This window comes from Loa loa, assembly GCF_000183805.2.
Source record: "Loa loa unplaced genomic scaffold supercont3.164, whole genome shotgun sequence".
Lineage (NCBI taxonomy): Eukaryota > Metazoa > Nematoda > Chromadorea > Rhabditida > Onchocercidae > Loa > Loa loa.
The window spans coordinates 108,405-122,458 of NW_018108344.1; the positions used below are offsets into that span (position 1 = coordinate 108,405).

The following is a 14,054-nucleotide window of genomic DNA, read 5'->3' on the forward strand; positions in this document are numbered from 1 at the left end:
ATAATATATATATATATATATATATATATATATATATATATATATATATATATATTCTTATTCTTTTTGTTTATATATTTTCATTTATAGTTTATTTATATATTTACAATTTATTTACATATTTATTTATATTTTTTTATTCATAATTTCTAATACTTCCCTTTTTTTCCAGCATCTATAGCATATGCAATAATATCACATGGATTACTATATATACTGTATATGATAATGTTATTAATCCTACAGTAACGGATTACTTCAATGATAAACTTATTAATGATATGAAATTGCCGTCTTTTCAAGCGATATTACAAATAACCATAACATTTCTTATTCTCCTATAGCACTTTATTATTTAAAAATATTTTTTGCAATGTATTTTATTATATTTCAAACAAATGTCTTTTTTGTCTTCTTCACTTATCATTCCATACCCATACCTCAAAGTGTCGGAAAAACTCCGGAATTAGAAAGAATGAAGAAGAGATAGATGATACTGCTGCTATAATGTGTTGCAAATGCCCCCATCGCGCCTATGTGCTCTGTTAAAGCCGGTAATTGTGATCATATATCTGACTTCATAACTTTGCCCGAGATATCTCTACTCCGGGAAGAAGATCCTGAGCGTCAAATCATTTTGTAAAGATGTGTTTCAATAGGTCGGTGAGTTTTAATGAATATCGGGTAGCATTTGGTCTATAGTTCCCTCTTTTGTTCGTATTGATATTGTCATTGAATTTGTCTTATTGATATTGTGATTGTTGAATTTGTTTCTGCATTATCGAGTTTGAGGAATAATGGTTTAATTACCCAAATCTTAAGATTGAGGAAATCGGCGACACGAAATGTTTAATTAAATTGTTAAAGTTACATAATAATGATCGAATACAAAATTTATTTTAAGTTTTCATATCATTTTTCTGTAGCACATCGTATTTTTGTTTCTTAAATAATTTTTGAAATTTCTAAATTTTTGAAAAAAGAGAATTGAAAAAAATTTTATTTTTCATATATTCTGGAATAAAAGCTTTAATTAAGTAATTAATGATAAATAAATTAATTAAATTTTTAGGATATGATGACTTTTTTATTCCAAACTATACTAATTTAAAAGAAAAAAAAATGAAGAACTTGTTCTTTATTTTACCGATTGCAATGGTTTTCCTAGTTATTGAAATTTTTGCACTATGAAAATGATAAAGTCTCTACAGTTTACTTCGGCAGTTTACTTCGGACTACCGTATACTGACCTACTAAAAGTAATCTATATAATTAACCAAAATAGATCAAAGCAAATTTCATATTTTTCCAAGTTCATTTTTTCTTTTTACAACTCGTAATATTTCCACATTATTTCGTTCGTTAATAAAATTTTAAGGAGATTCAAAAAAAAAATGTCTGTATTTCATTTTTGTTAAAAATGATATGATCTGATGAAATGATCTGATCAATTTGTTTGTGATAAGTGTACAATTTGGTTGATGTATTTGTGATAAGGATGATAATTTTAGAAACAAATTTTATCTAATAATGTACATCTCTTCCTCATCATCGTATCCTTTCATCTTTTTTTTCGTATATGATAGGAAATTGAAAACTTATTTTATTCAATAATAGATGAATGAGAGGAAAATATGCAAACATAATATGCAAAAAAAAGAAAAAATGAGGAATGAAATGAAACGGACGGAGGAGAGATGAAATAATACAATTGTATTCAAAACTTTAAGCATGTTTCTAAAATTCATTATATTTCTAAAAAAAAATGAAGGAAAAGGAAAAAAAAAGAAAAGACAGTGACTGTCAAAATATTTCGAATCTATAATTTTCATTCATTCGTCTTTTAGACACATTTTTTTTTCGCTCTTTTTGTAATGTGAACTTCCTACTTCAGTAACTCCTTCATATGGCTTAGATATCTGATTACGGCATGAAAGTGATAATTGATACTGATTAGCAAAGGTTTTGTAAAATAAAGAAGAAAAAAGAAAGATGGCAAGAAATAACTTAAATATAAAGATAAGAGATAACATCGTAGGTGATCGAAATTCTGGTTGGACCTAACTTATTCACTTCTTACCTAAGTGTGTATTCATGTTCTGCATCTGTCAAGCATAACATGCATTTACGATCAGATAATTCAAATCGATTTTTTCTTTTTTATTAAAAAATCTTCCCTGAATTAATCTCACTTTCACCTAAATGTATTAAATTCGAAAATCGGCTGTTTAAACTCAAATTTTGGCTCTTGTTAAAATAATTAAAAGTAAAATATAATGATGAAGGAAGGTGAAGGAAAAAGAGGAACATGCTTTCGATAAGTGACTTAGAAATAAATAATAGCAGAAATGATTCTAATGCACTCTATTCATAACAATGACATAAAATGATGAATTAAAACGATGAAAAATGAGGAAGAAAAAAACAATTGGCAACATGTCAAAATGTTGTAATCGATAAAGCAATCTTATGAAAAATATATGCACATAGATATATAAGCATAGGTAGTCATAAACCAAATAAATTATATTCAAAATTATGTCTGAAATTTCAAAATATTAAAATTTATTATAAAACGTTGCCTATTTCGAATCAAACTTCAGGCATAATTTTGAAATTTCATATCTTTAATATGACTAGCTTATTTTCCAAGCTTTCCTGAACAAAGTACAAAGTGCGAAAATAAAAGTTGAAGATGGCATTCGCGTCCATTAACAGAACAATAAATTCAATTCGAATATTTCCAACCTAATCAGAAGGCAAAGTAACGGGTCTCACATCCGGATGCATCGACTGTGCTTTTGTATTAGAAGTTAACTTGTCCGATAATGTGGCAGTACAGGAAGACATTGATTCGTCTTCTGAATGCCGCTCAACACAAAATTCGATATATTCCTACAATGTAATTAAAAAATTTCCAAAAATCCAAATATTTTGTATTCTATTCAAAAGATAACAACAACTATAAAAGTCCCACAATACTTTTCGGAAGACAAAGCAATTTTTTGTGTCATTCAGTTATGTAAAAAGATATTTTAATTTCAGGAATATATTACCGAAGAAATCAACAAGTTTTCAGTGACTATTTGGCATAATCAAAAATAAGAAATAAGATCAATGATACCTTGCTGGAATCCGGAAGCTCTTCATCCCCAAGAACAGTCCTCGATTCCTCGCCCATATCACTAAAACCACTCAGTATTTCGTCTCCAACATCATTTTCATTGACAGGAACTGATTCTCCAGCACCAGTAACCATGACTTGCTATAAATGAAATGATATACTTAATTCCTTATTAAATGTTATTAGTCACACTGGATAATGTTTTATGTTAAAAGGTAATGTGAGTAATAATGATTTCAGTACACTTTAGAAAAAGTCATTTCCGTATTGATAGCCAACGACGAGATAATTAAGCAAAGAATGAGCTAGAAAACAAAACAATCTGGTTCCTTCATTCGTCTATGAAAAAGCATGAAATATATAAATGGTCCATCATTGAAAAATCTCGAAAATATTTGAATTAGAATTTGTGGAACATAATAAAAGAAAAAACTCGCACTTCTTCATATTCCTTAAAAATATCATTCTGTTGACGCAAAAAGCTTTCTTTCGCTCTTCGTAAGGTTGTTGTTGGCGTAATTGTTCCATTATACGGTGGTTCCATGTTATCATCATCAACTAAATCGTCATTTTCCACATGGTGACCATTATGTGCTTTGGAAAGATCATTATCACAAAAGTGGCTCTGAAACAAATTGAACTACCAAAATAAAAATTTAAAAAAAACAGCACCAAATAAATTATAGTAGCCTAATATCCGTTGTTTGTCACTTGAACAAGTCCACTGTTTAACTGATGGTTATTTTGCCTTAACACGGCCAATCTACATTACCGATAATAAAATGTTTTACCCATCACTGCAGAAAAAAAAAAATGTTTCACGACATAATGAAATTTGCAATGAGCACTTTTAGCATATACGAACCAAATGCCAAAACCACGGACCCGATTTATTTAAAACAACCCTGGATGTTATGTGAAATTTACCAGAAACTCTCACTTTCACCTCAACCAGAACATGAATTGCTCTTCTGGAAAGTTTGTATTGCCATAAAGAGAAAGAAAACTAAAATGTCATAAATAGAAAAAAAAAGTCAAAAACCTTGTCAGGTTGTGAGGACTCATCCAAATCAATCGCGTCGGTTATTGATGTATATTCTTCATGTCGTCTTGCACGTCTTACAACATCTGTTACACTAAAAAAGAAAAGAGAAAAATCTGAGATTAAACACTTAAAAAAGACCTACATCTTTTCTCAAACCAACTAACCGAGAAAATAAAATCTATAAAACCGCGACAAATTGATCTGCTTTCTCAATAGATTTTAAATAACAGTATCGAACAAAGGACAATAAAGACACGATATTTATAACTTTAATAATTACTAAAAGGAAGAATATGATTTTGAGTAAAGAAGACTGCTTTGAATTGGAGGCAGTGGATAGCTCAAGTTTAAAAGCATTTAGGATACAATAACATTCTAAGGACAGATCATCTATGGTGTTTTTTTGCTGAATACAGTGAAAAGTGATAAGAAATCACCACAAACTCCTCTTCCTGATCGTAGAATTATCGTTTCCACGATTCAACACAGCTGGATTCAAAGACAACAGACTTCCAAAACGACCAAAACCAATACTACAAATAAATTACAAACTTCGTTGGAAATCTCAAATGAATTTATAACGTAGCGCTTCATTTCTGCTTTTACCATTATGACAATATTCATCTATGAATTCTGATTAAGGACAATGTTCAGTAAGAACTTCTTGCCGAAGATGTTAAAATTAATAGTTATATTCAAATTGTCGATACAATGAAATTTCATGGTATCGGCGATTTGAATCGAATATTAACAGGACGCATTTAACTTGGTTGTCGAAATAATTTCATCGTTGGTATCATCTGTTTCATTCTAACGAAACATTTACCCATTATTTTACTATTGACGTAGTCAATATAAAATGCAGGAAGCTCTTTTACGATTTGAACAGGAATACATCCTTAGCATACCTTTCCGTTTGTGAACTAGCATGAACTTCGACACAACTCGTTACTGTTGTTGTACGGGCACGTTTTCTTCGGCCAGCCGGAGGAGCTGGAAAATTTATTCAATTACTTTTTCAAATGCCTACAAGACAACTACCTCATAATTATTAAAATATTCACATGGAGAAATCAAAAATGATAAAAATAATAAAGGAAATTCACATCATCTCTTTCCACTCTCATCAATCTTATTTCTTCTAATCATTCCCCATTCACAACCGCTACAATTAGTGGGTGCCACTATAATAGTTTGATGATAATTTTAAGCACTTCATTCATATTTCATAATTCACTGGATATAAGCAGTATATCAAACCTTAACGTTACCAACCATAGAGGACAAAACATTCATGCGAAAAAGTTCATAAAGTTTAATTATTATGTAATAAAACAGTTACATTTACGTAACACGTATTGTTGAATTAGGAGGCAATTGATAAAAGAGTGATAATGACGATACCGATACAACCAAAAATAGTTTCAAAGCCATACCACGACTAGTAAAGTTGTTATCTTCTTCTTTCGATGAATTTCTGCAGCAATTCCCCAAAGACTCAGTTTCTAACTGAAAAAAATTTAGTACTACCCTCAGTTAAATTTTTCTATGACTCTCATTTTATTCAGTGTTTCAGAAGCACGGAAAAAATAAGGCCTAAAAAAAATCAACATAAGGATATCATTCTTCACTTATTTTTGATCAAACTACTTGCTAATTGCAACATATGCGAAACTATATACTTATTGAATTACAATCAAGCTTTACTATTCAAGGAGATAATAATGAAAGAAGGAAAAAAATCACCCTTTCCTTTCTTGATAAGTAATCAGTTTTTGAGAGATTTGTTAAATCTGCAGTACCCGATATATTCCCATGACCACGTTCATCCGTAGACGAGCTGGACTGCAACGATGACATAGGACAACTGTTGTTGCTCTGCCGTGATACTTTTGGGAACAGATACGGTGCAGCATTAGCTATTTGGCGCATATAATCAAGCATTTCGTGCTAAAAGTTAATGGAAACTTTTACTCTTACTAACGCTGAAAAATCTGAATGCAACTTATTTTTTGCGAAATTTATAATCAAATTAATCACGTCAACGTGAGAAACGAAAGTGATAAAGAACATGCATGTCGAAACACAAATACATATGGAAATGATAGAGAATAAGCAATGTTGAAATACGCATATATATATACTTAGACAACATCTTATGAGTTGACTTATAAATGCAGTAATACCATAGACGAAGAGGATGAATTGAACAAAACGATTTTATGATAAAACATCGTAAGCTTACTTCGAAGTAGTGTTATACCCGATCTAGTTGGGAATTTTCGAAAATTAAATCTACTATGAAATGTAAACAAACTTGTCTGCTTTCTATGATCTCCATACGACGATCCAAATCACGTACTGTTGTTTTGAGGATTGACTCCTTACTTGCGAGATCATTTAATCGAACAAGTATGAGATCAGTTCTGAAGAGAACTGATAATAATGATAACATGTAAGATATTAAAGGAAATGATTTGAAAAGTGAAATTTCATAAAAATGAAGTGAAATTTCCAAAATCTGTACAGTACATAAATTTTAAGCATTACAAAATGTCGTTTTTTTTTTTGCAAACTTCCAAATTACGAAACAATAGTTAGTTCCACTAACAAAAATTTGCATTAAATTTAAGAATACAAGAAGACAGGAAATTTATTTTCCAATTGATTTCATATGAAATACATATAGTGATAATCTTCCCAAGAACATCAAGATTATTTAGTGCATCACAGTGTTAGTTAGGAATGTAAAAGTAGACTAAATCTCCAGAAATTAACGTAATTATTGATTAAATAAGTAGCAGGTTATCCAAATTTGTTTTTTGAATCGATTGATAATTCTATCATTGAGTAAATTAAAATAAACGATATATTTCTGTGAATCCAAAAATTGATTCTAAATCGTACAATTACGTCAGGTATATTAATATTAGAAATTCGAAACTACAGTTCTTTTTCCAGAAGTAGAAAAAGGAACGATTTAGACTGTAGAGTCATGAATATATATAAACACATAAGTTTAACAGCTTAACAGAATATTAAAAAGCTATAAACCTCTTCGGAAAAGTTTGCTTAGAACCGCATCCTATTCGAATAATCTTAATCATAGCAAGGAAAAAAAAGCAACTTAATACTGTCAATGATGAAAAATAATACAATATCAATAATATTACCTATCTGCAGTTCGATGAATCCTTTCTTCTGTTGATGTACTCCTCTCATAGTCTTTTTCACGAGCTAAATCTCCCATACATTCTTCTTCAAAATCATGTATTTTTTCCACTTGATCAGCATCCAGAAACAACTCTATAAATTTCAAGAACAAATCAAACAGAGAGAACTAATCTCTCAAATGACACTAACATTAAAAAATTCATGAGGACTAGCTAAAAGCATGCATGTACAGATCTTCTATTGAAAGTGATCTTAATAAATATGCAACGAAAAGGAAAAAGGCTGAAATTGAGTGTTTTATGAGTTAACTAAGTTTTTTCGAAAGAGTTTTCAAGAATGAAAATGATAACTCAATGATTTTTTTACATCCTTAAATTCATGCATCAATTTATAATGTTATATTATTTTATCGGCGATTGACATAACAGAAATGTCATCTCTGTACCATTATCTCAAACTTTTGATATGGTGCAGGACTAAGGGGACTTACTTAAGGCGAAATCAAAAAGCTTCGAATTCGTCTTCCTCGCAAGCTTTGAATTTGCTGTGCACTTTCTGAAATATCGTATTATCCTATAACGTATCGGTCAAAAATTTTTCTATGACAAACTTTTGTCTGATCCGGAAGAAGTAAAGTCTACAATCTTAGTTCTATCGAAAATAATAATGACCCACGAATACTTCTTAAACAATAAAATCTTTATTTAAATAACTTAATAACACTGCTTTATCAAATTATTTATTTGTTATAAAACAATAACCAATATTATCCCCTTAAACAGCCATTCTTTATTAGAAGAAAACCATAGAAAGAAAAAGCGAAGCGCAAATCTTTTTTTCGAATATATGTTACCTTTTAGTCTTGATGCATTTGAAAATCATCCACAAATAATAGAGAGGTGTAAGGGGAGGAGGAAGAAAAGGTGTACTTTCATACTCCATAACTTGCCGATAACGTTGGAAAAGCCAAATTTCCTTCGAAACTCGATCCGTTTTTTCAAAAATGTTACTGTAAACAGGAAGAAGACAGTTAGCCTATTTACTGGGCAAAGTGACTGAAAAACAATCGAATTTTACATTACTACTTAATTTACTAATGTATATTTGACGTGTTGTTTCTGTAAAAAACAATTCAAATAAGGTAATACAACAAACTTGAAAATTGCCAAAAGCATGCTCATCAATAAGATGTTTGCAATGAGCAGGAAACCTGTCATCAACAGTGGCGGTACCCAATATCCATGCGGACAACTTTGATCTAGAACACTAACCACTTTTAAAGAATGAACACGCAATAGATATTTAATTTCAAAGGATTAAACAAAAAATTAGGTCAGTGATAATAACATTGTGTCATTTCAAATACTAACCAAAACGTGTTCCATTATACAGATCATTGATGGCTACGCCTTTCGCAATATGTGTGTCCCAAGCTGAAAGCACAATCATCTTTTTAATGATAACCTATACGCTTCAATTATCACTCATTGGAATAATTAAAAAATAAACAATCTTGTCATAAGGAGTAGTGTTGTTTTGAAAATTGAACAAAATTTGGATCGAAAAAAAAACCTCCATCCCCACACGTATCAATTTCTCCAGCATATACTTCTCCGTAAAGCATGAAATATGGCTTATAAAAGATATTTCGTAAAAGAAGCCAGTGCCAGCTTTCATCAGGATAAGTGATTGACTGTCGAGCCAAACCGAATGCCAACATTGAAACAAACAACAGTACGATGATGTAGAGCATATTTTGGATCTACAAATTTTTTTTAAAAAAAAGTAAAAAAAACTTTGCCTCAAAATACCGGGTAAATGATAAGTATTCTCGTCCGTACATTCCACATTGTTGAAAGATTTCGATTAGTAAAAATGAAATAGAACTGTGCTAAAGATCAAAAAAGGCATTTTAAATAAACCAATCAGTCTTGAAGCTACCATTTTTCCAGCCATAGTGATATAAGGTCCCATACGAGGATGTACACTTATAAAATCCAACAATTTAATGGACCAAAGCATCGAATTACATGCCAATATTACCCTTCCAACTGCTCTAAATATAGGACATGAAAAAAGATGTGAAAATCATTCAGTAAAATTTGGTAAAGATGATTTTATCGATTACGTTATCAATGGATGTTTACCTTATTGACTCATGCTTTGCATCCAATCGTAATCCAAACCCAATTAAATATGTTGTGACGGCTAAAGTTGCCAATAAATTCCAGGTATTATTGAAAAAATACTTGGCTTTTTGAGCAAGCGACTCTGGTTCTGACATAATGAACTGAAACAGAATTGTTACTAAAACCATTCACTTTTTATACCAAGATCTCTACTCGATTATATTCTGATTTTAGAAAGTCTTTAGACTTTAGAAAGTCAGAATATAATGAAGAGAAATTTTAGAAAGTCAGAATATAATTAAAGAGAAATCTTGACAACTTAGAGGCGAACGAAGAACAAATCTCATTAGCATCTGACAACTTAATTAGTAAGTGTATTAAACAGAATTCACGGAACTCCTATAACTTTGAATTGTAATTTCAATCCCAATTAAAAAAAAAAAAAAAAGAAAAATGAACGACGTAACCAATCAGAATATAACAGTTAAGTGCTTCAAATTTTATGAAATTCGACAGTACATCGATGTAATACGAATTGCAAATAGTTTTCTTCAAACAAAACTAACCTTGCGCAAATGTTCTAAACCAAATACAACAACATATGCAAACACAAGCCACTCCAACCATGTTGGCCTGATCATTGTTCTAACCAGTAATACATAAGCAAAGCAACATAAGAATACACAAAAAGTAATCGCCCACGCCCAAAACGTTGTTATCGGCGCTACATAAAATTCATACAATTTCCGACGAAATTTGATAGGTCTCTGAAACATTTCCAATTAAATACTTTACATTAAAATTTTCACCTAACACTCTTTATTTTTCACCTAACAAGGCCAACTGTGATGATGGATTGATATTGCAACAAATCGTAGTTTAAAATAAGCTAATCATCATTTAATAAAAGTAACTGCTTATTGATTTATCAAAGTATATAAGTAGATAGTAAAATTAAGAAATTAAGAAGTGATTTTATTAGTAACAGTTGTGATTTGGAGTTTAACTAAATAAAATCTGACAAAAAATACAAATATTCAAGTACCAACCATGTGATGGACGCTCTGTCCGGCTATTGTAACCATTCTGGAAAGTGATGGAGGTGCAGACTTATTGCCATGATCGCATGTATCGAATTTACGTTGCAAATTTTTACCTTTCACTATCCCACAAACACAATTTGCTAGCGATCCACAAGTTTCCCGATGAATAATACGTTCTTCTAAAATTTTGAGTAATTTGCATGCATAATGTATGTAACTTATGAATACTGGAAAAAACTTAATTAATCAGGCAAAGTAATTAGCACACAAGAAAAAGTATCTGGTAAGTTTTCTCTTAAATATCTTAGGTCAGTATTTCAAATCTCAAGAATAAATTTGAAATTTTTAAGATAATTTCAGGAAAATTAACAAGTGTGTTGCACAAATATTCAGCAGTCTTGATAATCGCAAATCTGAAGACTGATGCGAGATAGCACAAAGCTAAGATAAAAATTTCATTTATCTAAGACAGGTTTCTTCCACTTATCTGGATAAGAAATGTGAAAAGACGTAAGCAAAGGTGATTTAAAAGTAATAAATATGCACAAAATTACTTTTATTTGCGGAAAGTTGCTTCGGCGGCGTTTTACGTGGCGTAATTCCAGCTTGTTGCTGTTGACTGACTCGACTTTTAACAGATGATATCGAAGCGCTTCGCGCGTGACTTCCAGGAGAACTGAATATAGCTCCTAAAATAAACCCAAAAAAAAAGTTTCACTTTAATTTAGCAATAAAAGATACATAGTGGTACTAGAATCTGATGACGGTGAAAACGAGATAAATAAGACTGGTAAGATACCACATACTGCATTTATTTATGAAATGATTAAAGAATATTTAAAAGACTTATTTTTTTATTTCAAATTACACAAATTCAAGTGCCGAAAGAAAATAAACCAATAATTAATAGTTTTAACAACAGCATAATTTTTTTCTCTTAAAATTGCTTTAACTAAATATCACTAACAGTGCCGACTACCGTTCCATGGCGAATGAGACAGTATTAGAAAAAAAAACTCTACACGGCAAATCTCGTTAAGTACAGTGGTACATATTCCGAAAAATGGATGTTTTTTTTTTCCTTGTGCCTATAAGAATGGATAATGTACTCCATAGACAGGCTGTTACGAAAAAATTCAGGGCAGTCTGTCACCTGGGAAAATACTCCGTAAGACGATTATCAGTTAACTAATCCATCACTAACTTGATAACTTAAATATTACTAAAAGCAGAGAAAAACAGCTCCGTAACGATCATTTTTTTTTTTTTTTTTTTTTAAAATATAAGTAATGCAATCGATGTGCTAGGCTTTAATGAATAAATTAGAAACAAATGGCAAATGACAGTAGTAAAAGCCGGAAGATCATTACTGTGATGTACCTTCAAGTATGTCTATTAAAAAAATTCATCTAATTGTTCATTTCTGTTTTGAATCGGTTTTTCAAATCAATTACTGGAATTAAACAAATTAACAGTTAACATTTTAAACAATTTACCTGCACCATTGGTGGCAGCTAATGTATTAACATTAACAATTTCGATAACTTCATGTGGTGACGTTACATTTCCACCATTTGACACAGAACTACCGTCTTTGAGATGAGGTCGAATGCGTTTTCGTCTACTCTGAAACAGCTTAAATAAATAATAAAAACGGTTTGAAATAATATGTTTCAAAATAGCAACTTTCTTCCAAATATCCTACACGTCTTCATGTTTTTTTTTCAATACGACGGCACAAATGTGCAACATAACGCATATGTGTTGCGATATGGAACTTGATCAACAGCATATGCCATCCTTCATCAAAAGATCTCTAACACACTTAATGACTGCGTCCAAGTGAGTAAATAAAAGTTAAACTGATTTTCTTATGGTATTTCTTTGTAATAGCAATCGGTCCTCGGCTTTAAAACAATCAAAAATACTTTCACTACTAGTTTGGGTCATACAAACTACCGATGAGAAAATATTTGAATTCGACTGCATGCAACTTTTGTAAATATTTCAATTCCGATGAATTTTCTGAAAAAAATTTACGCCAGCTAAATTCACTGATTGTGCACTTTCTGTTGAATTTCTTCGCCTTTCTCCATCTTGCTCATTCTGAAAACAAAATTAAGAACAATGACAAACTGTTTTCAAGTTATTCACATGGTGAAGTCGAAATCCATACATCTTGAAGCTCATCATCCGAACTGAAATCCGAATCTGATGATGAGTCAGTCCCGGAACTAGAACTAGAACTGGAACTATCATTGAGGTCATTTTCATGCTCTGCTGCAGTTTGTGGTTGTAGCAACAATTCTTCACGTGATTTGAATTCCAACAGAAATATGGTCAGCGGGCAGAATAAACCAAACAACACTTTAAGATTGGAATGACTGAAAATTCTCGATAAAACTTTTATCAATTAACGAAAAAAAGAGGACAAAGAAGACTGAAAAAAAAATCTTTCCAGTGCTTTTAGATTCCGCTGCAATGTGAAGTAAAGTGAAATACTATATAAATTTGATAAATCAAATGTTTACCTAGAACCTCACCCCATGAATATACTAACTGTTCGTAAAACAGTGATAAATTCTCTTTAAGAATTAAAAAAGAAGATTAGGGACTACCTGCGCATCCTTAAACCGCCATGCCATAAATCAGCCAATAAGATCTGACAACTGAAAGATATCAGAAAGATCAATGAAAAATATAAAATTACCATCTCCAATCGAAAGCACTGCTTAAACATTTTTCTGGTGATGGGCTTACCGAATATCTATCGATTATATATTTCGTAACACCAAATTTCATTTAGTTTCTAATCAAGTCATTAATAGTATTTGTCATTTTCCAATAAAACTTTGAAAAAAGAAAAGTTCCAAACTCTTACCATGGATGGGCCAAAAATTGTTTATTATTGACCATTACGGCAAGTGAAAGACACGTTTCATTCCCCCAACTGATTAATTCATAAGTAAGCAACTGAAGAGTTTGTGCATCGTCATGGTTGTAGCAGTGTTCCAATAATGACAATGAAAGTTTACGGAAATCCCTTTAAAAGAAGTAATTAATATTTGTTGTACTGAGGCAACAATATTCATTTGAGGTAGTGTAACGTTGACGTGATGTAGATGGCCTAGATACAGCACATGAAATACCAACTTCCGTAACGAATACTCCGCATGAGTTTTTATTGTACACATGACGAATTTCAAATCCTAGTTAATTTATTTGGCTCAGCATAACACGATTTTTTTTTCTCTTTTTAATTAGTAAACAATCCTGACTTATAATAACAATCTTGAAGGATCAAATTTAAAGGTTTCAAATCCAAATTAGCAATTACTTTTTGTAACAAATGTCACTGAAATATATCTGGAATTTAAAGATTATGATAAATGCTCTGTTGAATGTCCTAATATTAACACTATAACTCCACATGAAGATTTTCAATGAAGACTTAAAAGCATCCATAAAGGGTGATCCTGAGTATATCCTTAACTACGTAGAAGAACATTATTTCAGTTGAGGCAGTGTAAAATCGGGGG

The 14,054-nt window shown here is 30.9% G+C and overlaps 1 protein-coding gene across 1 annotated transcript in view; it reads right to left on the reverse strand.

Moving 5' to 3' along the window:
* Positions 1-2,603: 2,603 nt before the first annotated feature.
* The window catches only part of LOAG_17973 (CBR-GON-2 protein), a gene marked incomplete at its 5' end in the record, with an annotated part of 19,178 nt that continues 7,727 nt past the window's right edge, over positions 2,604-14,054 (reverse strand). Inside the window, 25 exons of the mRNA XM_020450642.1 lie at positions 2,604-2,895; positions 3,125-3,265; positions 3,564-3,749; positions 4,167-4,260; positions 4,607-4,702; positions 5,078-5,162; positions 5,606-5,678; positions 5,916-6,119; positions 6,487-6,595; positions 7,343-7,475; positions 7,834-7,898; positions 8,197-8,352; positions 8,499-8,601; positions 8,714-8,776; positions 8,916-9,105; positions 9,285-9,399; positions 9,491-9,633; positions 10,039-10,239; positions 10,522-10,694; positions 11,070-11,204; positions 12,012-12,141; positions 12,556-12,621; positions 12,692-12,899; positions 13,134-13,184; positions 13,397-13,558. Of these exons, the coding sequence (XP_020305655.1) occupies positions 2,749-2,895; positions 3,125-3,265; positions 3,564-3,749; positions 4,167-4,260; positions 4,607-4,702; positions 5,078-5,162; positions 5,606-5,678; positions 5,916-6,119; positions 6,487-6,595; positions 7,343-7,475; positions 7,834-7,898; positions 8,197-8,352; positions 8,499-8,601; positions 8,714-8,776; positions 8,916-9,105; positions 9,285-9,399; positions 9,491-9,633; positions 10,039-10,239; positions 10,522-10,694; positions 11,070-11,204; positions 12,012-12,141; positions 12,556-12,621; positions 12,692-12,899; positions 13,134-13,184; positions 13,397-13,558 (3,229 nt within the window). The 3' untranslated portion in view covers positions 2,604-2,748. The remainder of the gene's footprint in view (positions 2,896-3,124; positions 3,266-3,563; positions 3,750-4,166; positions 4,261-4,606; positions 4,703-5,077; positions 5,163-5,605; positions 5,679-5,915; positions 6,120-6,486; positions 6,596-7,342; positions 7,476-7,833; positions 7,899-8,196; positions 8,353-8,498; positions 8,602-8,713; positions 8,777-8,915; positions 9,106-9,284; positions 9,400-9,490; positions 9,634-10,038; positions 10,240-10,521; positions 10,695-11,069; positions 11,205-12,011; positions 12,142-12,555; positions 12,622-12,691; positions 12,900-13,133; positions 13,185-13,396; positions 13,559-14,054) is intronic.